General features: G+C 40.3%; 2 protein-coding genes across 2 annotated transcripts; one reads left to right on the forward strand and one right to left on the reverse strand.

The window, feature by feature from the left end:
• Positions 1-219: 219 nt before the first annotated feature.
• On the forward strand, positions 220-6,117 carry LOC131231821 (probable serine/threonine-protein kinase PBL3). Its single transcript, XM_058228128.1, has 6 exons — positions 220-447; positions 3,314-3,654; positions 3,995-4,130; positions 4,538-4,674; positions 4,804-4,927; positions 5,432-6,117. The coding sequence occupies exons 1-6, from the start codon at positions 387-389 to the stop codon at positions 5,884-5,886; spliced, it is 1,254 nt and encodes a 417-aa protein (XP_058084111.1). The 5' UTR covers positions 220-386; the 3' UTR covers positions 5,887-6,117.
• Positions 6,118-9,335: 3,218 nt separating this feature from the next.
• On the reverse strand, positions 9,336-18,415 carry LOC131237994 (probable serine/threonine-protein kinase PBL18). The gene is made up of 7 exons (XM_058236125.1): positions 18,343-18,415; positions 18,171-18,275; positions 14,497-14,795; positions 13,191-13,326; positions 12,832-12,968; positions 11,728-11,851; positions 9,336-9,712 (listed from the first exon to the last, which is right to left on the reverse strand). The coding sequence occupies exons 1-7, from the start codon at positions 18,413-18,415 to the stop codon at positions 9,336-9,338; spliced, it is 1,251 nt and encodes a 416-aa protein (XP_058092108.1).
• Between the last annotated feature and the right edge of the window lie 5,545 nt (positions 18,416-23,960).

Raw genomic sequence — 23,960 nt, forward strand, 5'->3', positions numbered from 1 at the left:
ATTGCCACGTGTCCAATTCCAGCTATGTGCATGGGCAAGGTGCCCGTACGTTGTCCACCATGTCATGACTCCGTCGCATCTCTCATTTCCAACGCGTTGGAGGGGTATTATGGTAATTTACAAGTCGCTCTGTGCCGCAGGTTCGAGACCCACACGCTTGTCTTTTTCGAGTGGGAAAGACGTCCCTCTTCTCAATTGATTTCTATCCTCTCTCATCTATTCTCTCCCATTTTCAAGCCTCTCTCCCCAGAAATTACAGAAGAAAAAGATACCTTTTTTTTCCCCTCTCCCACTTTTAGAATTTCATCATTGCAGAATTCGACCTCTTTTTCTTTTCTTTTTACGGATTTTTGACCGTGAGATAGAGAAGCTGTTTTGAGCTTGGGATGGGAAACTGCTTGGATGCTACTCGAGTCCAAAATTCTCAGAGCACTCAAAATGCTTCTGGTGAGCGCTTTCAAAACCCTCTTCTTTCTGTTTAAGCTTATTACTGTTTTTTTTTGGTGGGGAATTGATGGTTTCATTTCTTTTTCCTTTTTATTCTTTTTTGTAATTTTCGTTTTTTTAAAAAATTTTGAATTTTATGTTTTGGAATTCGGTGAAAAGATGGTTTTTGGTGGGTTTAATTCACGTTGGGAATGCGAATTCTTCCTGGGTTTTGGCTGTTTCCTTTCTTCTTCCTTTTTTTTTTTTTTTTTGGTATTTTAATTTTGATGGAGAGATGCTGTTGTTTTTTTTTTTTTTTTTTAATTATTAATGAAAATAGTCTTTTTCTTTTGTTTAATTAGCGTTTTTTATGCGAATTATTAGTGGGTTGTTTTATTATTATTTCAGTTTGGGTTTCGGTATTTTGATTTTGATGGTTGGGTGTTGGTTTTGTAGAAAGATAGCGTTTTTCGGGTCTAATTCGCATTACCGATTCCAATTCGGTGTGGGTTTTGGCTGTTTTCGAGTGTGGATTCTGACTTGGAGTTTCGAGTTTAGGTTTCTATGTTTAAAACAGGTTAGAAAGTGCGATTCCACGGATCACTTTCCATTTATAAATGGGAACTGTTCATGGGTTTTAATGGGGTTTGGCTTCTTTTCAGAAAGACTGTGTTTTATAAACGAATCCTTCATCAGTTTTGATGGGCTTTTTCAGTCTTTGAGTGGGAATTTTAGTTCAGGCAGCTTAGATGTTGAAATTTTTGCTAGAAAGTAATTTTTCCCGATTTGATTTGCATTGAGATTTTTGAATTTTTTGTGTTTACTTTTTTATGCAGTTTGGCTTTAAAAAATAAAAATAAAGGAATAAAAAAATAAAAAAAAATCTTGTGGATTTTGATGGTTTTGGTTTTTGAGTTTGAGCTTTTGTCTGGGTTTGGTGTTTAGGTTTAGATAGCTGGAAATGCGATTGTGGGTTTAGTTTAGTATTTCTGATTTACGATTAGATTTTTAGAAGTGGTTAAAATTGAGTTTTTGATGGGCTCAGATCGCATAGGAAATGCCAGTGATCTTTATTTTCAATGTGTTATGTTTCTTTTTTCTTGATTTCAGTTTGGTTTTTAGGTTTTGATTTTTATAAATAGTTTTTTAAATTTTAATCAGTCTAAGGCCCTGTTTGGTTGACACTTAAAAATGAGTTCATCTGCTTTTAGTTAACAGTAATAATTTATTAGAGTTTCGTTGAGGGTTAAAAATAATCTTGTTAACCCATAGTTTACATAAACTATGTTCTCTAATACATCATTACTGTTAAATGAGATGAAATCATTTTTAAGTGGCAACCAAACAGGGCCTGAGCTGTGTTTGAGACAGTTCTTCATGGCTATCAACGAGTTTTGGCTGTTTTGGGTGTGCATTTCAATTTGGGATTTGTCATTTAGGTCTTGATGGTTAATAGAGCATCACATATTTTTTATTAAATGGGTTTAATCCGCAATACAAAAAGAAATACGTTGTGATTTTGTGGTTGTCTGCTTCTGAGTGTGATCTTAGTCAGCGTAGATGTTTAAAGTGGTTTTTGGGCACTCTTTTATGGAGCTACTAACACGAAGAAATGCGAAAAAATAAATAAATGTGGTGCTGAATGTTTCAGACTTTCAGTTTGGGATTGTGAAAAACTGGCATCATAGCAGCCAAACAACTGTTTTGGGACATCTTCTTTTCCTGTCCAAATGGTTTGGAGGCCATTCAAGGTACTGAATGCAGTTCTTGAAAACAAAACCAAGCAAGAGGAAATTTCACTTGGTTTGTTAAATTTTTAACCAAGAGAAAACCAGACAATGTTAGGTTGGAGTGTGGATTCTTGTCCGGAACATGAAAAGTAGCACATCCATGATGATTGTCCATATGAAGTTCCCACCTTTCAGCTTTCTTCCATAACCAAATGGAATAGCTTTAAATGGTCATCTTGCTGTCATCTTGAGAGTTTCAGCGGTTTTGATCTTTCTTATCAAACTCCCCTACAGTAGGTTGAGTTAGGACTACCTCCAAGAAATGATTTGAGAGTCCATGTGGCCATTGTAGATTCTATGGACCATTGGGCAGGGTAGGTATGAGATGGGATGCAGATAATAAGTCTACATGTTTATAAAGCTGCCCATCTCTCCATGGATTCATCTCTGAAGATACATACACAATTATTAACTAAGGGTATTTGGATTGGTGGCAAACAATGGAAAATCATGGAAATGAAATCTATTTCCACAAATGTGATGTTTTCCCCAGATTGCGGATACCCAATTGGGTGTGAAAATTGATTTCCATTTCCACCGTTTCCTCAAAAAATGAGTAAAATGATTCCCCAAAAAACATGTTAAATCTAGATTTCCATGGTTCTGAGAGACAAGGCAAGTTGCTGCTTGACCATACATCAAATCCAAAATTCCACAGTTTTTGTTTCCTGAGGATTTCATAGGGGTTTTCCATGTCTGCATTTTGGATTGTCCATATCCAATAGGTTCTGATCATAAGCAACTATACGGTTCACTCATATTTCGTTATGTGATAGTGGGTTCAGTTATCCAAACTGTTGAATTGGTGGGACCCATTATCGATGGGGGATTCCCCAAGAATAATCTAAGTCGAAGGATCCTAACCCTTCGATCTTTGGAGTTTTTACTGCTGAATGTGCACTATTGCTGTATTTTCTCCTTAACCATCTATTTCTCCACCATTGACCCTTTGATCATTTACATACCATGGAACATGTCTAATATTTCTGGTCACAAAAAAAGAGGTGCATTATGGGAATTATGTGTTCATTAGTGATATCTGTCAATGCTCGTAGTCATAGCAACTCTCAACTTCTTTTTTTTTCTTTGGAATTCAGAGCCATCAAAATCCACTAGCAGAACTGGCCTATCTTCAGCCCCTTCCAGTCAGCCAATGCCGTCTTACAGCGAGAAGGGCGGCAGTGAGAGTCTTCCTGCTCCACGAACTGAAGGCGAGATATTGTCGTCCCCGAATTTGAAGGCCTTCACCTTCAATGAGCTAAAAAATGCCACTAGAAACTTCCGTCCGGATAGCCTTCTTGGGGAGGGTGGATTCGGCTATGTTTTTAAAGGATGGATTGATGGGCAAAGTCTTTCCCCTTCTAGGCCTGGATCTGGCATAGTCGTTGCTGTCAAGAAGCTTAAGCCAGAGGGGTTTCAAGGTCACAAGGAATGGTTGGTAGGTTCATCAAATGTCGCTTCTCCCTCTTTTTCATTTGTTTTTCTTTTCTTTATTTTTCTTTCTGGTAAAGATTGTGTGCGCTTGATGCGCATGAGGACAGTCGATGTGCACATACTACTCACATCCAACAATCATAGGTGGGAAGCTTAGCATGCATTTCAAAATGGACTGTTGAACATTCAAATTTATATATACTAACACGTTCTCACTTTCTTTAAATTAAATGATAGGAGATAATGTGTGCACCAACTCTCTGTCCTTGGGCACATTGAAGTCACGCTCTTTTCCTTTTCCATTTCTGTTTGTATTGATCGGGTTTCGGCATCAACTGTTGCAGGCAGAGGTTAATTACCTCGGCCAACTTCACCATCCAAATCTGGTTAAGCTGATTGGGTACTGTTCAGAGGGCGACAACCGACTTTTGGTTTATGAGTTCATGCCAAAGGGCAGTTTGGAGAATCATCTATTTAGAAGTAATTTTTTTCCTGTCAAACACTTCATTTATTTTCGAGCACTCCAACTATTGTACTGCTTTGTTCTGTTTAACTTGGATGCGACTTTGTGGGATGCAATACGGGTTTTGACTAGAACGGCATGTCTATGGTTGCGGAACTTTAATATTTCAAATTGGCCTTTTTAGTTGACTATGATGGACCATTTATGTCTTAATGGTTGATTTTATTTTTTTTTAACCATCAAACTTTCTTTTCAAATATCCCTCTTTCATGTGTGTGGGTTTATTTGATCCAAGAGTGCATTATTTGAAGATACTTGATCTTGATCTCCAGTTCTGTTTCTTTTCTTTTCTTTTTTCCCCCGCAATTCTGAAGTTGTGAGTTATGCAACTCCAGCTTTAAGTTGACTGAATTGCTCTTTGCAGGAGGGGCTCAGCCACTTTCTTGGGCGATAAGGATCAAAGTGGCCGTTGGTGCTGCTAAAGGACTCTCATTTCTCCATAATTCTGAATCCCAAGTTATTTACCGCGATTTTAAAGCTTCAAATATCCTTCTGGATGCGGTATGCTAAATTATAGATTGCCAGTTTTAGACATTAAGGTCTATATATTTTGCTATTGCAGGAATTCAATTGGGGGGGTGGTGGGATTGCTAGTTTTGACATTAAGGTCCTTATATTTTGCTATTGCAGGAATTCAATGCGAAGCTTTCTGATTTTGGCTTGGCGAAAGATGGACCTACAGGGGATCGGACCCACATCTCCACGCAGGTCATGGGTACTCATGGCTATGCCGCACCCGAGTATATAGCCACAGGTTACTTTCCAACGTTTTCATGAGCTTTCATCTTAATTTGCTTGTTGCATGACTGCCACATCTGGCAAAGAAGATGCTTTTTATAGTGTTCTGTTTTGAGGAATTATATGTGCGTGGCATACTCAAATTTTCAGTTTGTGCGAGTGGGGCCCATGCTTTCATAATCCACATCATTAGCTTGTTGACACGGCAATTGAGAAATGTTCCACGGATCTCCTGGATCGGAGGATTCTGGTCACGGATATTGGGATTTTTTTCGGTCGATGTGAGTGGATGCTATTTTTTCTTCTCTATACCATGTGACCCAAGGGGACAATGGTCTGGATTACAGAACCCAAGTATGCAATGCATATCTATAGGTCAAGGTTAATCGACGAGAAAAATTCAAAGATGATGTGATATGGGATATCTGCATGCATATCCAAATGTTGAAGTTTGCAGTCAATTTCCATTGTGCATCTTACAGGTTCCACCTATTTCACTAATGTTTTCAATGGTTTCCAGGTCGGCTTTCTGCAAAGAGTGATGTCTACAGTTTCGGGGTTGTTTTGCTGGAGCTGTTATCCGGGCGCCGTGCTCTTGATAAGACAAGAGTAGGGGTAGAGCAGAATCTGGTTGAATGGGCGAAGCCGTATCTAGGCGACAAACGCAAGCTATTCCGGATCATGGACACCAAGTTGGAGGGCCAGTACCCTCAGAAAGGGGCCCATGCGGTTGCTAACCTTGCTTTACAGTGTCTGAGCTCTGAAGCCAAAGGCCGCCCACGTATGGCCGAAGTCTTAGCGACACTCGAACAGCTTCAAGCCTCAAAAGACACAGCCAAACACTCCCAATCCGAAAAACAAGCAGCTTCCACTCCCATCCGTAGATCACCAATTAGAAACATGCGTTCACCAATCAATCTGACGCCTAGTGCCTCCCCATTGCCATCCCACCGGCAATCCCCACGAGTACGCTGAGTGGAGAGAATGCTTTCAATCCGGTATTTCCTTGTATATTTATTACTTCACTGGTCTGCCTCCTTGTTTGGTATCATGCTTGAATGACTCTGCAAGTTGGACTGACTCGTTTGGTCTTGATTCAAGTCACGACTCGCGTGAGTCAGGGGTGATTTGGGGTGCCGAATGGGTCTGACCAAGTCCGAATCACTCCGAGTTGACTTGGACGTGTCCATGTGTGGTAGTTCATAGGAAGCTTGGGTCTGACCATGTCCGAATCACTCCGAGTTGACTTGGACGTGTCCATGTGTGGTAGTTCATAGGAAGCTATTGGAGTTGTGCTTTTTGACAGAAGTCATGTCTTGGGAAAGTAGGTGTATGCGTCATACAAAACACATCATCCGGTCTTTATATGGCTTACTGAATATACATGATTAGCTCGATGTATTTATAATAATCCTGTATCCATTGCATGGGTTGATCTTGTAGCTTAGAGTGTCTATGCTTTTCCTTTTGAATTCTTCTTTTTGCAAGTTATGGCTCATGATCGTCTAGCATGCATCACCCCAAGGAAGCAACATGCAGAGATGATCAGATGATTGGGACCATCTGCATGCTGTGCTGCAGCGATGCACCCCAGTCAAAATTTACTAAAATGCATTTTATTTTCCCTCATCTATCCGAATTTGCTTTTGTTTGACCCCACAATAACCAGGCGTTGTTGTGGTGGATCGGTTCCAGGGGACGCCCTGGCCAACCCTTGCTCATTTCTCATTGGACCCAGGTTCTGATGCAGTGTGTTGCTTACAGGGAATGCCCGAGCATGAGTTTGAAATGTAATATTTTTCAGATTCATGATGAAAGTCTGGCATTAGTTTGACAGTTGCTACGGCCCTAACGCGACCTTCCTTTATCCATAACAAAGGTCCATTACATAAGTTTGTCCTCATCAACTCTAATTTTCTTCCTTTACCTGATTTAGCTGCAATTGAATTGTTTTGCCCTTAAATGCCTCAATTTGCTCTTGCTTCCCGCGCCCCGCTCCCCCCCCCCCCCCCTAATTTAACTGCAATTGAATTGTTTTGCCCTTAAATGCTTCCCCCCCCCCCCCCCACACCTTTCTATTTTCCCTAAATCACCTTCATTTGCCATGGTTTGCCCTCATTTGCCATAATTTGACTCACTTACCTTAGTTTGCCTTGATTTGTCCTACACATGATTACTTGTAGCTCACATTTGACAACATTTATAACGTTTTCACCATAGTTTTACCGAATCATTTGTAGCCCCATCTTGATGTGTCAATGACAACCACTCTGACCATGAGATGTGACAATGACAACCACTCCGACCATGAGATGTGTCACCCTTTTATTTTTTGTGCATGGGACCAAAAATCACGACAATCCATGACTCAAGTGGCCACACAACAGGGAAACAATTGAGGGGGACACCCCCATTGATTTTGTAGAGGGCCACCTGTTATGTATACGCCATTCAACCCATTCAACTGAGGCATGTGCCCCAGATGAATATGGCAGACATCAGGCCATTTTGACACACCGGCTGGTGCTATTAGAATAAATGGCGGACCTCCCTTGAACTGTTCCCCACCATGTGGCCCACTCGAGTTTCCGATCCGGCTGATTTTTGGTCCCTTGGCCGAATGAGCTATTGGAAGGTTGGACCACCACAAGTGACCCTCCACCTACCTAATAATATCCTAATAAAGTCCAACCTTTCATGTGTGCTAGATATCCAACCTGTCCAATAGGTTGTCCACATCATGAGGATCACCTTATGCAAAAATCAGCAACATCTACTCATTGACTGGATCACGCGTGTCTTTTTACCAATGGCTAGAAAATGTTTTCTATGGTATGGCCCACCTGTTGAGTGGATGGGGATGATTTTTGCACAAGGTGATCTTCACAATTGGCTCAACCTATTGGAAGGGTTGGATGCAGGTGCATGATAGAATGGAAATCATTTGCTTGGACTGTAAATTGTGGTCCAACCAGGGGACTTTATAACTCATGTTTAATATACTTAATTTATTTTAAAACACATTGCTGTTTTAGATAATTAATTTAATACAAATGACAATGAGAAAAATATGGGCAATGACAGATCTCAAAAAGCGACCAGCAAGATGGTGCGGTGATACGTTGTAGCACCCTTCAAAACATGCATTTCATCTCACATCCATAAGAGGATTAGTTTGGCTCTCATGTGTAATGATTCTCTTACGGAGAATCCATGCCCAACAAACTCCCCATCTCCTCTCACTGAAATCTTCGTTGATCACAGACCCTTTTCTTCTTGTTCTTCCTTACCTACAGAAGAAGAGAGAGAGAGAGAGAGAGAGAGAGAGAGAGAGAGAGAGAGAGAGCCCTCCATTATACATATGACCATCTCCCAAGGGTTGGTTTCTTCCCTACCCATTCATCGCATATAGGTCCCAGGGAAGGAGGTGGTGGCAGCATCAAATGAACTAGGTAGGCATGCAAACAAGTAAATGAAAAAGAAAGAAGAAAAAAGATCCTTACTCTTGATCCGGTGGTGGACTCATAGGAGTTTCAACAACCGGACAAGGGTTCGTGTAGTGAAATCCCACTACAGCGTGAGTGTGGGTAAAAAAAAGTAAATGAAAAAAAGAACTTGGGTGCAACTCATGTGAAGAGATTGTTTCCTTAAGATAGTATTTGCCTCCACCATGAGATTAACCTAGTTACTGGTAATCCACGTAGTTCAAAAACCCAAATGAACTGAATTTCTAGAATCCACATAGTTCAAAAACTCGAATAGATATTCAGCCAGGTTGGGTGAACTCAAAGACTCAACTCCACTGAATGTTTAATAATTTACTTAAAAATATTAGCAATAGTAATATATATTTCAAGTTCAAGAGTTTGATTCGATCCGCTCTTTGAAATCTTGCTGAGATGAGCTGACTCGCCCAATTTCATATCGACTGAGCAAGTTAGAATTATGGGAATACGTTCACATGATATAATGAAGTCCAATTTGCTTTGGTTGATCTTTAACTCAGTAGCAAGGAATAAGCTTAGAAAACAGTGATATAATGAAATGCGGCCGTTTTAAAAATTTGAGAGCATGCAGAGAATGGAAGATTACAAATGCACCAAAAAATTGTTTTCCTGGATTTTCAAATCTCCTTGGACCGTCTTTTATAGGACTCAGTTTTATGCAAGGACTTATATGACGCAGCCAAGTTAATGTGGTTCATCCAAGTAGACTACGACTCATATTTTCATAATGAGATCTTTTGTAAATTAGGATATTTTTAATAAGATAAGGGTCAGTTTTTTTAACGAAATCTTTATTATATATTAGGATATTTTTACTAAGATAAGGGTGTATTTGGTTGCACCAAATGTCATGAAAATCACCAAAAGCACCCTACAGCATATAACTATTGCAATAAAACGACGCTAGCAGATAATTCCTTAGATTTCATAGATAATGCCAAAGTTACATTGGTTTCGAACATTCCCATCAGGACTTACTTCCGAGTTCATCTTCAAGTCTAGTTGCTCCAGGGCTGTGGCGACATCAGTCATAGTGGGCCGTCTTTTGGGATTTCCGTCGAGGCAGCGTAGAACAATGCTGGCGTACTCATAAGCTTCTTCCATGGGGAACTTCCCTCGTAGTTTGCGGTCGATGACGCACTGCAATTCTCCATTATCGCTAAGGTACGGTTTGGCCCACAATGCTAGATCACAAACCAGCCCATCCGAGTGCCTCTTGATGGCTGGGCTACCAGACATGATCTCCAGAAGGACTACCCCGAAGCTGTACACGTCAGTCTTTAACGTCAGATGTCCTGCCCAACAAGTTTTCAAATAGGGCATGGTCAGATCACTGAGAAATGGCAAAAGAGAGGCTCTTAGATATTGCTAGGGCTGAGTTGGTCCAATGGGTTTTGGGTCCTGGCCTGGTATGGGCTAGACCAGTGTACGCTATGTAGCATAGTGTAACAAAAACGCTACATGGCATTCACAAGTAGCGTAATTCCCTAGTAGCTTAAGCTCTAGGGTATGTAGCATAAGCTACAATGCATTTAGCATACGCTACATGTAGCCTAGCGTGGATAGCATAAGCTACTTGAAATCTCATTTTTTTTCAAGTGTTTTTTTTTTTTTTTTGTAAATGTTAGTTGAACACCTGTTTTAAAATGGTAATGACTTATACTTATGATACATGGCACTACATTAAACTAATCTAGACCATCCAAATTGTAGTCCATATCGTAGATAGAGCACTTAGATCAATCCGAAACAACTAAATTGTGGTCTATATCATGAATTTGTGATATTTCAATAAATAAAAAAGAATAAGTCATACTTACATATGTCTAAAAGCAGAGAGAGAGAGAGAGAGAGAGAGAGAGAGAGAGAGAGGAATTTTGCATGGAAATAAGTGGTTGATGATCCAGATTCGTAATCAATAACTCATAGAAATTATGCATTTTATAAAATTTATTATATTTTCTATTATTTTAATTAAAAATATTAAGAATTGTGTAGCTTATATGCTATGTAGCTTATACTACACGTTATAGAGGACCAAATGCCACGTTATACACTACACACTATTTAAAACATTAGGTTAAACTTGGGGTTATGGTATCATCAAGTGTAGAGTTGGGCAGGATCCGACCCAAACTAAAGGCTAGGATCAGGTCGGATCGAGTAGGCCCACTCAAATCCAACCACATAACGAGTCGAGTTCGGATAAGTAGCTAATCCTAACTGATCCGATCCGACAACGTTCATTCAACACTGTTTTCTGTAATGTTGTCCACTTGAGATTGGGATATACCTCATTTTTGGTTTAATATCATAAAATGATCTAAAATAAATACATCATGGTGGGGTCCACGGAGCACTGACATCCAGCCATTGGCTGGTGGCAGGGGGAGTAGCCAACCCGTCATCTCAGCTCATGGCTCAAGGTGCATCAAGCACCGAGCTTTGACAGAATAAAAGAAAGAAGACGAAGGAAATAGATTGGCAGGTGTACCACGCATCTGGCCAGCTGGTGTATTGACGTCAGCAAGTTCTGTGAGTCCCATCAAGAGGTATGTGTTATATCCAAACCGTCCATCCATTTGGCAGGCTTGTCTTAAGGCTTAAGCCAAAAAATAAGATAGATTTAAAGATCAAGTGGACCACACTGTAAAAAGCAGTGGGGGTTGAGCGTCTACCATTGAAACTCTTTTAGGGGTCACAGAAGTTTAAGATCAATATGAAATTTGTTTTTCCTCTTCATCCATGTGGTTGTGACCTTATTAACATATTGGATGGAAAATAAATGTTATGGTGGGCCCTATGAATTTTTTAACGGTGAAAATCATATATATATATATATATATTTAAAATTTTCAAAAAATTAAAATTAAAACAGAAGACTCGATCTAAACCGTACCCAACCCGATCCGACTCAGTTTCCCTAACCAAGTCGGACTCGATTCGGATCAGGCCAGCAATGCAACGGATCGAATCAAGTCAGATGACCTGGACTCGGTCTCAGATCGGATCAAGTTTGGATTGGTTCATTGAAAAGTTCGGACCGAGTCGAGTTGGACCCAATCTGGTCTGACTCGATTCCATGCCCACCTCTAATCAAGTGGATTAGACCATGAACTAAAACTCCAGACTGAGGCTCTCTTGTGTCCAACCAACTCCCAAGAGGGTTTTTCCTGCAACTTATGTTGACAAAAAATGATCTACGGCTAGTGAGTTTCATAGTGGTGCTATTATCCTAAGACCAAAATCAGTCATTTTCTTTCTAATGCGAACATTAGCTTTTATAACCGGAGTAGTTTAGGGGTTATACCTGTGGCGACGTACTCAGGGGCAAAATAGCCACGCGTGCCAAGGACCCGAGTGGATACGTGAGTTATGCTGCCTTGTGGGCCAAACTTCGCTAGTCCAAAGTCCGCAAGCTTTGCATTGAAGTCCTGCCAAAGACTACCTTCAGTTAAGTTAATATAGACAAAGGTCCCATTTGGACATACCATCAAAACGGCAGTTCCTATAAACAATGAGAGTTCCTGCAAAACTTGATTTTTTTTTTTTCCAATTGGTTTTCATCCTGCAAAAGTCAATTTAATTAGTTTTAGATTTCTAGTGTTTATTTCAACAAGGATCAAACCTGACATTTTTGGGACAGTTTTGAAATGAGCCAGTATGTAGGTGTTACTTGCGTGGGAGTTTTGAACCCAGCTCATTTAATAATGGGGTTCTATTATAATCTGGGTCTGATTGAGGTCCAAGTAAATCAACCCATTTGTTAACTGGGTTGGATCTGGTACAGGACGATTCAGACCCAACCCCTGAGATTTATGAGTTGGGTTTGTGTATGGGTTTGGTATGAGCTGAGTTTAGGTTTGGCAAGGCCATTTCCCCAGTAATATTCCTATATGACCGCCCACATCATGAGGCAAGTACACCCAGCAATAGCATTCTTTGGGTAAGTTATTTCATGTTTCTTTCCAGGCCAGTTCCTCTACAAGTCCTTGTATATCTGCACGGATCGCTTGTGGGCCTACTCATTGTGTATGTCACCCAACCTTACCCAAAGGGTCCACTTCCCAAAAATTAGAAATTAGACCCATTGAACCTTCATGTAAGCCACTGTGAGTCTTGGAGTTGATTGAGTGGTTGAGTCGACTCGATGTGTCACCCTGAGTCCCGAATGAGTAAGAACCAGGACTGAGTTTCCTAGTGACTCGAATGGAAATCTCACCATCGAGTTGAGTCGTCCAAGTTTCGAGTTGACTCAGCCAGTTTTAGAACTATAATATAAACAGGGACCCATAATTTGGTGCCACGTATACAAATTCTAAGAGCCCGCATATCATCCATCACACTCAAAAATAAATAAATAAATAGTTGTTTCTAGTTAGAAGAAAACGAGAAAAGAGAAGCTAAAACTCACTGAGTCGAGAAGAATATTTGAGGCTTTAAGGTCGCGATGGATGACTGGTTTTACAGCGTTGTGAAGATATGCTAAGCCCTTGGCAGCCCCAACAGCTATTTTTACCCTCTTATTCCAATTTAGCACCACTCCTTTTTCTGCTTTGCCAACACCATCCAATATTACTCAAAGCTTACTAAAATGCCCTTGGGACCACTTTGATCTACGGTGTTGGTCTGCTGGGCCTATCGTATCAATGATTTTGATCACTAAACAATGAAAATATCACTTGCACAAAATGAAAGCCCAAAAGCAATAAGCCCTATAACATGTAGATTGTATGCATGTATGCATGAGTATTAGGCAATGACATGACTGACCTCTTATCAAGTGGCTCTCCAAGTTCCCTCTTGTCATGTATTCATACACGAGAATCCGCTCGTTGCCTTCGGAACAATATCCTATCAGTTTTACTACGTTGGGATGGTTGAATCGGCTCAAGAATGTCAATTCCGTCTGTAATCAAAGACACATCACTAGTTAATCTTACGTGGCACACATGCATGATAGAGACAAAGTAGACCAATGGTTGCGATCTCTCATTAAGCTATGTATGTCAGAAAGCTGGGTTTGGATAAAATGCCGGGCCCCACCTCACAACTACTATATATGTGCGGCGTGGTTCCACCTGAGTCATGGATTGGACTGCATTAATTTTGTGAGGGCGACATCAAATGGGTGTCCTACATGGCACTCTCACGGCAAAGTGGGCCCCGTAAGATCTCTATGAGGTGGGCCTCATCGATCAATGGTCCAGATTAACCTAAAGGTTGTGTGATGTAAATGGGTACACCAATGGGCCCCACTTCCATGTGATTCTTCCAGAATACCTGCGTTAATCTGTGTAAGGGTTAGAATGCTATAGTTGTGGTTACTGAAAGTGTAGAACCGTGTGAAGAGAGTTGTGATGGGTTTCAAACTCTTTTCACCACAGCAACTATATAACAAGTGTTGTGCTAGGTCCCCTATCCTACACACAAGTCAGAAACGAAAGTCCCATCTAATTTTCTGTATTCAGGTGTAACAAGATGAAGATCCAGTATCCTATTATTATCAGCTATGGCTTCTCAGACAGGTATGTTCTCTTCATATTATGATCACCATGTTCCATGATCTCTTTATATTATGATAACCATGTTCTATGCACAGCTAGGTCCAGGGGCTAATTTCGCATATTAGATTAGTTCAATAGGCCCCACTCAACAATTGAATATAATAAACATTACTTACCCATTCCCATCGATGGGGGAGCGGATACAGCGAGGCCCTGACATGGCAAGAATTAGTTAGTCCAGCTTGACTTGAACTTTAACCGAATGACTTTCAAATATGATTTGTGTGGCTGGATCAATCAAATCTCGTTATGTCAGAGTCTCATTGTATCTATTAATGCCCCAGTCTCACCAAATTCGCCTGACATATTCATTGAATGTGGACCATTTGACTTTTTGTGTAACAGTTCATCTCTAATATGAGTGTAAGATCTATCTCATCAGGGGAGCAGAGATAATATGGACATAGAAAAAGCTTCTGATTTGGAGAAATTGGAAATCTCTCTTTTCTATTTCCATATTTTTTGGTCCATGACATGTTTACAATGCCCCACACGGTGGTTAGAAATCTCACCAGCCATTCATTGTCTCCTTGGATTCCTTCCTTCCTGAGCTTCTTAATGGCAACCGGATATCCTTTACCGGGTTTGGCTGCAGTCATGGTGTGGCCGTCGATCCAGCCTCTGAAGACTTGTCCAAAGCCACCCTCTCCTAGCAGGTTCTTATCGTCGAACCTGTGGGTCGCGGCCTTCAATACACTATAGGGGAAGTTGTTGAGCTTATTTAGAGCTTCTATGGCCCTGATCGCATTTCGAAGTGGTCCATCCTCAGGGATGGCTGGGCAGCCGAGTCCCAAGTATTTTCTGGGCTTCCCTGCATGATTACGGCCATAGGGAAGTAAGGCACCTACAACCATTTGAGAATCCTAAATGATTTTCACACACACACAGAGGGTCGAGCTCACGAGAACTCCCCATGAGGTCGAGCTGTGTGGGCTTCATCATGATGTGCGTCAAACATCAATACTATGCATTTGATGGGTCCCCTTTAAATTATGGGATATCCCAAAAATCAGCCGGAACTCCGGTGGGCCATACCATCTAAAATCATGTGAAGACATGCCTAAAACATATAAAAGCACTTGTTGGGGCCCACCTGAAATTTGGATGCGTCTTAAACTTGGTCTAACCCCTCATCCAAGTGGGACACACATAATGGATGGGCTGGATTTGTGAACCACATCTCAGTGGACCCAAGAAATGATTATGAATGTTTTAATGGAGGGCAACCCCTCTCAACTTTTGTATGTGGTGTGGCCCACACAAGTCACAAATTGACTTGATTTTTAAGCCCTGGGCCTACCATGGAATGGCGCATCTGACTGATGGGGTAGATGTTTGACACTCATCATGGTGGGGCCCACATAACATGACTTCATGGGGAGTTCCCATGAGCTTGACCTTATAAAAGCTTTTCCATATATATATATATATATATATAGAGAGAGAGAGAGAGAGAGAGAGAGAGAGAGAGAGAGAGAGAGAGAGAGAGAGAGAGAGAGAGAGAGAGAGAGAGAGAGAGAGAGTTTTCCTACTGTACTTCTCACTTTCAAGCGATGTACCTTATTAAACTATTCCAAATTTACCTTCATTTACTATACTATATCCTCATGACAATTTATTTCCTCTACCACCTAAAGTTTTTTGTCGCACGTGCTTTGTTCAAATTTTAGATGGAAGAAATGATAAACTTAGCCCCTAGGTAATTAAATGCATCTTTAATGGTACACTCGGAGTAAAAAAGGATATAAATGTTATGTCTCATCGACTCGTAAGAAATGTCTCTGCCGATGTAACCTTTTTTGAAGATGTTTCTTTTTTCTCAGCTACAGGTCGATCCCTCTGTGATCCTCTTGCGAGTCGAGGAGAGCATAATTCTTATCCTCCTCTTTCCACTAGTGATCACAGGGAAACTCTCATCTCCTTTGTTCAGCATCCTGTTGGTGATTTGGGTGACCCTAAGCCTCTACAGGTGTATAATCGTTGAGATAAATCTTCACACGCTCAACGAAGTGAATGGAATTGACCGCGAAGTATACGGTAAGAAAAAACTCATATACATATATATATAGAGAGAGAGAGAGAGTCATGCTCCCCTGCGCACCTACGCACGTGCGCACCTTTGCACACGTGTCATGGGTGTCTAATCTGAACGGTCCATGTAATGCGGAATCCCATGAACCCCCCCTGTGACAAATTTTCACCCTAATCTAAAATTCTGGTGAGACATAGCAAAGAAAAATGCAAATCAAGGGAGGAAACTATTTTCATTTTTCACGGCCCATCAAAGTTTTAGATCAAAGTAAAACTTGGTCTCGAGGGGTTTCACGAGGTGCTGCTTCACATGAACTGTTCAGATTTTAGATCCACATCATGTATGATGGGTTCTCAAAAAAGTTCATATGTAGTACGTGCGAACTGGTTTGCAGGTGAGCATATATATATATATATATATATATATAGAGAGAGAGAGAGAGAGAGAGAGAGAGAGAGAGAGAGAGAGACCCGCACATTTGCACACGTGTTGTGGGCGTCTAATCTCTGAACGATCCATGTGATGCGGAATCCCATGAAACTCCAAGGGACAAATTTTCACCATGATCTAAAATTTTGGTGGGCCATAAAAATGAGAAATGCAAATCAAGGGAGGAAATTGTTTTCATTTTTTATGGCCCACCAAAGTTTTGGATCAATCTAAAAATTGGGCCTGAGAGATTTTATGAGGTGCTATTTCATGTGGACCATTCAGATTTTGGAGTTAACCAGTTGAACTTAAAAGTTTTCTACGAATGTAACCACATATGTGGAACACGGTCATGAACAGAAGTATCGGTGGTGTGTGTGTGTGTGTGTGTGTATATATATATATATATATATATATATATATATATATATATATATATATATATATATAAGTGAATGATAACGGATTATAAGTGTTTTTGTACTATTAAGTATTTTTAAACTTTTGGTTCTTTTTATATATTAATTGTGGCCACTTGATGTTTGGGCTGCACTAGCTAGAGAAAATTGCCTCGGGTCAAACAGCCTATGCTTGTGGGACCTAGCTATCACAGAAAACACTTGCAAGGTTTTTGATAGAATGCGAGCCATGCATCACAGCCAATCTGTTGAGCCTCGTTCCCAAAGCTGGATGGCACATGTATCAGATATGTAGACCATTAGTTTAAACCGTAAACCATAGTTTAAAACTAGGTGAGCCAACTCGATGAGATTTTGGGCCGAGTTACCATGAAACTCAGTTGTGAGGGAGGGGCTGAAGCTGAGACCTTTCTCAAAAGTCCACCGACGCCTTTATCCAGTGAAGACTCAGTCCGAGTCTTTGACTCAACCCAACTTGGCTGAACGTCCAGCCGAGTCTGAGTTTTCGAGTTTTTGAAAGCATTGGAAAAAAAATATAACATCCGCTGATCAGTCAGATGGTCAGATAATACTTGTATGTGACTACATCCACACCGTCCATCCGTATTGAAAGCTCATTTTAAGTTATAATCCAAAAAATGAAGTAGTTCCAAATCTAAGGTGACCATAATACAGGAAACAGTAGTAATTGACCATTAAAAACTTCTCGTGGGCCACAAAATTTTTGGATCAAGCTGATATTTGTGTAGTCCCTTCATCCAGATCTTTGTGACATTATCAACAGGTTGGATGACAAATAAACATTCCATGGACCCCACGAATTTTTTAACGATGGGGATTCAATAACCACTGTTTACCGTGGTATGGTCCACATAAGATTTGGATCTGCTTCATTTTTGTTATAATGCCCTAAAATCATCTTTCAAAACGGTTGGACGGTGTGGATTTAAGCCACATACATCACTGTGAGCCCCACAGTCAGGGGTCCCACCCACCTTGGTGGATCCGGGGTTTCACCAAATCCGCTCCCATTAGAAATAACTTCACGAAATTAAGAATACGAGACCGTTCGAAATGTCCTCTTTAGGCGATTTAGGCAAGCATCTTGTTATTTTACTCCCTCCAATCTCATAAGTGCATACGGCACACATCTAGAGTGATCAGAACGGCTCATTTAGTGGACCATCATCTGAATATGCCGTACCTCAATGGATAAGTGATAGTACAACCCATATTTTTGCTCCACTCTGGATCATCTAAACGGTCCGGATCACCCTGGACTAGCTTCAAATTAATATAAAATTACCTTGACACCCGTTGGAAAGAACAGATGGATTACTCTCTATAGCTTCTCCGGGAATAATCTTGCCAGCAGGTGGGCAAGCACCCAAATTTTTTAAAGAATGGTACACTTTTTATTTTTATTTTTTAAAAAAAATAATAAGAAGAAGAAAATAAAAGTGGCCATGAAATCAAACCAGGAGAAGGTGGTGTAGCTGCAACATCTTTGATGGTAGAATCTTTTGTTTCTCGAGCACAACAATTCCCCATAAAGCCAGTTGATTTGGCCCAATTTTATTTTTTATTTTTTAAAAAAGACCCAAGATGAGGAAAAAAGAGAGAAAAAGAAATGTTGTGATGAACGGATGAGATGGGACTTTGGTATTACAAATTTCAAGGTCTTTTGTATCAGTAGAAGATAGAGAAAAGTGGGTTTTTAGAGGGATAGATATCAGTGCTTTGGAATGGATATCTTCTTTTTTCACGTCGATTATTACAAAGATGTCTTTTTTGGATTTTTCTCGGAAAGGTGGGCGGAGGTGTTGTGAGTGTAACCTTCGTACTAGTTTCTTTTTCATCGAAAAATGATCACGTGTTGGCGGAAGCGGATTGTGTACTGAGTAACTCAGTACCGTAAGCGTACTGAGTAAACTCCGTGGGCCCCAGTGTCATTCATACATTATATCCACTCCGTCCATCTCTTTTAACGCATAATTTTAGGGCTTTATCCAAAAAATGGAGTATATAAAAACCTCAAATGGACCACACCACCGGAAACAGTGTGAATTGAACATCTACCGTTGAAATTTTCTTGGGGACAACAGAAGTTTTAGATCAAGCTGATATTTCTGTTTTCCCTTCATCCATGTTTTTCTTATCTTATGAACAGGTTAGATGACAAATAAACATCACTGGGGGCCTTAGAAAGGTTTCAACGGTTGAAATCAATACTTTCACTTTTTCCAGTGGTATGGTCCACTTGAGCTTTGTATATGTATCAATTTTGGGTTGAACCCATAAAATGATCTGGAAAAAGGAATGGACGGCGTGGATAAACCACATGCATTCGCGGTGGGTCCAACTGAGTTTACTCAGTACGATAAGATCCGATTCCCGTGTTGGCACTTCTCCCACCGTTTAGGAGATTTGAGATGTCCAAAAGGTGGGCCACACCATGGAGATTACATAGGGAAACAATGACTATTTTGATTTGATGGGTCATACCTTTAATATCCATCCATGCCTTTGAAAATTTCTAGAGTTTGGATATTGAGGTTTCTAGCTATTCAGTTTGGCCTTTTCTACGTTGGATGTTGCGCCTTTGTCTTTAACCTTTTGTGGATCACCAATCCAACGGTTAGAATCTTCTTAACTTAGAGGTTTTCAACCCACAATCAAACCATGATGGCGCCGATCAAATCAAGCTGTTATTGATCACTGAGCTGTGGACCTTATGTGTCCAAGTCGATCAAGATTCAAGAAGCTTCATGGCTACAGACAGGTGGACGGTGGCAATGGACGTGATCTGAACTGGACCCGACAGGCCCTGTTCAGCCCAACATTACAAGGCCCAAGCCGGGCACCAGTGCTGCAACTGTAAGAGCCGGATAAGTTATAGTGCTCCTAGTTGCATTGTGAAACTTAGACTATCCAATCCATTGATCTAGACCGTTCACTCGGTGCAGCACATATACCATAGACTACCGTAAAAACATAGCACTAATCTTATAAATATTAACCATTTTCTCAATGGCCTTCATATATGGACGACAAGATCATTTACACAAAAATAGGTCCATCTATTTGTTAGGGACCATGCGGAATGCTGATAATTTTAAAGAAATATTTTTGTAAACCAATCATAACCATCCAATCCATGCCTCGTAAAAAGGAAATGGATTGGACCATCCAATTAGCGCCATTTTTATATGTTAGCATGTGAAATGTGTCCCAGACTTAATGGACAGTTTAGATCAATCGATTGGACAGTCTATTATAGTGCCTTGAGATCAGATCAGTGGTACACTTCTCATTGTAGGATGTGATGGATAACATAAACCACATGCGTGATATGGGAACATCAGCCTACCAGCCGTTTAATTTTGCCTTTGAATTCGATCAATGGGGTTCATCTTTTCTGATCGTCCATTTGATGGCCATTAACAAAATTTACCACCTTTTAAGCAGCGTTAGTTCTATCTCATAACCTATCCATAATTACCCACATGTCATAAGCGGCCTGGATTGTGCTAGATACATGTCACTTGCATGTGAATTTGTTGGACGTGTATGAATCCACGTACTCAGCTGTAGCAGGATATTACCCCTCTGATGGGGTTATTGGATCTCGAGGATTGGGCACTGGCCTGTTTGGTTTTTATCGTTTCACCGGATGGAAATGGCTTATTATTACCGTTTCACCCGTTTGGATATTCATAGGAATTTTATTCTTGGAAACCGGTTCAAAAGTAGTAGCAACCATTTTAGGACCCAATCTTGATGTATATGACATGTCTGTTCCGTTCATCCATGTTATCACAACATTTTGAGATATAAAGAGAAAAATGAAGTTAATACAATACTCAATTGGCCCATACCAATAGAAACAATAGCCTCAGGAAGTTTTTAACGATAAGTATTTGATTCACATTTTTCTATAGCGTGGTTCACTCAAGCTTTGAATATGCCTCATTTTTTGTCTTGTATTATAAATTCATCAGACATAATGGATGAACGGTATAGATATATAATATGCATCACAGTGGGACCCACAAATCTTTCGCAATATTTTCCATTTTTACACCCAAAAAGTAAGCCGTCAAATCAATTATGGCGAAGAGTGCCGCAACCAACCGGGCGCGGATTAGATACTGACAAGGTCAGTAGCCAAATTGCTACTGAACTGACATCACCAAGATCTGTGGACTCCACCATGATGCATGTGTTGCATCCATACGTTCCAATCATTTGTAGAGATCGTTTTATGGCGGGAGAAAAAGAATGAGATAGATCTAAAGTTCAAGTGGACCTCACCATAGAAAACAGTGGGGACAGTAACATCCACTATTCAAAACATCTTAGGGTCCACAGAAGTTTCCGATCAAGCTTATATTTTTTTTTTTTTCACTTCATCTATCTCTATGTTAACTTATGAATGTGTTGGATCTAAAAACATCATGGTGGGCCTGTAAATGTTTCAACAGTGGGTGTGACTGATCTAACGGTTTCCTATGGTGGATCCACTTGAACTTTAGATCTATCTCTTTTTTCTTCTCCTGCTATAAAACGATCTCTAGAGATGGTTGGATGGTATGGATACAATACATGCATCATGGTGGGGTCCACAGGGATTGGTGACGTCAGTTCAATAGCGATTTGGCTATTAACCTTGTCAGTATCTAATCCGCGCCCCAACTAAGGAGGGAAATATTTATTACCATTCACAGGGCATTTCCCTGAAATTTGGAAAATCAAACATGCTTACTTGGGGCCTGTTTAGATGCCTGTAAGTTGGGTAAGTGGGAAGTGACTTACAGGGAATTCACTTATAGGTGGTGTTTGGGGGAGAAAAATCACCTGTAAGTCACTTGCAACCTGTAAGTCACTTACAGGCAAGTCTACCAAAAAACTGTAAGGGGATGGGGGTGGGAAGTCACTTCCCTTTAAGTCACTTACAGGCTCAACAGTCAGATTTTTAAAAAGAGGGGAAGAGGGAGAAATGCACCAACTCACCAACCACCATTATAGCCATGAAGCTCCAGCCAATGAAGAAGAAGCACCAGCCATTGAAAACGGCAATTTCTCTCCATCTCTGCAATCTCTCCCCCTCCCTCTCTGCAATCTCTCTCCGTCTCTACAGTCTCTCCCCCTCCCTCTCTGCAATCTCTCTCCGTCTCTGCAATCTCTCCCCCTCCCTCTCTGCAATCTCTCTCCGTCTCTGCAATCTCTCGCTATAGTTACCGCCTTCCGTCTCCTCCTCCTAAAACGGTAGGCTTCATCTACCCTTTTTTTCTTCGTTGAAAACGGAAGGGATCGCGTGCTGAGTAATCCGTAAAATCTGTGGGATCCGCCATGATATATGTATTTGATCCACACTGTCCATCCAATTTAATACTTAATTTTAAGTCATGATCCTAAAAATTAGCTATATCCAAAGATCAAGTAGACCATAACATAAGAAATAGTGTGAATTGAGTGTATGCCATTGAAAATTTTTGGGGGGCCACAAAAGTTATGGATCAAGATGATTTTTTATTTTTTTATTTTTCCCTTCATCCAGGCGTTTGTGATCTTATGAACATATTGGATGACAAATAAAGATCTCTATGGGAACTAGAAAGGTTTCAACGATCCAATCAGTATTTCCATTGTTTCTTATGGTATGGCCCACTTGAGCTTTGGATATTCTTAAATTTATGGCTCAACGTCAACATCTAGATGAAAAAAAATGGATGGACGGATTAGATAAACCATGTACATTTACAGTGGGCCCAACTGAATTTACTTAATATAAAAAAAGTATAGTAGCAACTTAGTATGCAGTCTGATGATGTGTTACCCCTGCCGTGGGCCCACCTTGATGATGTGTTATATATCCACTCCACCCAACCATTTCTCCATTGGGGATTTTAGGCCCACCTTGCTTGTGTTGCCAGGTTTTTCACGGAGGAAGAAATGGTATGTTAAAATATGCTGCAATTTCTCCATCAGGGATTTTAGGCCCACCTTGCTTGACATTTCTAGATGGTTTGGATTTTCTAGTTTGCATGGATTGTGGGGCATTTCCATTCATAGTAGACGCCCATTGAGATTTGATTGGTGGGACGTATGCTTACACTGTAAGTTTTCATTGGCCAGCAACCACAGTTCCCTTATATGGACTAGTGGCCTGGATCAGAAAACCACGAATGCATCATGTATCTGGTACATAAATCCTATTTATTCTTATGGCTCTTGCAACTAAGGCCATTGTTCAAATGGACCCACTATGGATGGACCATGTCCCGATTCTTCACTTGATCATTAATAACTGTTCAACTGCAAATATCCACGGGACATTTGATTCTTGATTTTTATAACTGGAGCCATGGTTCAGCAATCCAGATGAATAGGCCACAGTAGGGCTGACCATGGGTAGCATTTCTTTAGTTTAATGCGGGCCATTGATGTACACTTTGAAATAAGTCCTATTCAGAGGAATGAATGGTTGGAGAGGATGATTCCCAAGTAAAAAGTTTTAAATATAATTTCTATAGTTAAAGAAGACATTGGTAATATAATTTAATTAGTAGATTTTCTATTAATGTTTTTAAGTTTATTCTCAATACTTAAATTGAGTTATTACTCCATATTATAGATATTTTGAATTCGTGGGCCCACTTTTATAGCCCACTTGATGATTGGTTTAGCTTAATAATTATCTCAAATATTTATCTTGATGGGCTTAACAAAATAATATATTTGATCTCACTTTTTTTTATATATATATATGATTATAACATTTTAGAATGATTCTCTAATCTAAGCTCTGCTCGATGTGAATATTCAACTTTCTACCTGTAAGTAATTTACAGGTCATCCAAGTAGAAAAACTAACTTACCTGTAAGTGACTTACAGCTTACATCCAAACAGGTTACCTGTAAGTAACTTTCACCTGTAAGTGATTTATAGGTAAGTCACTTACAGCTTAAAAGAACTTACAGGCATCCAAACAGGCCCTTAAAGAACAGAGGGGAGTTTCTCTTTGAACATATTTTCAGAGAAGGAAACGCAACGGCAGATGCGTTGGCTCGGTCCGGGAGCTCGGACCAACAA

This window comes from Magnolia sinica, chromosome 2 (assembly GCF_029962835.1).
Source record: "Magnolia sinica isolate HGM2019 chromosome 2, MsV1, whole genome shotgun sequence".
Classification (NCBI taxonomy): Eukaryota; Viridiplantae; Streptophyta; class Magnoliopsida; order Magnoliales; family Magnoliaceae; genus Magnolia; species Magnolia sinica.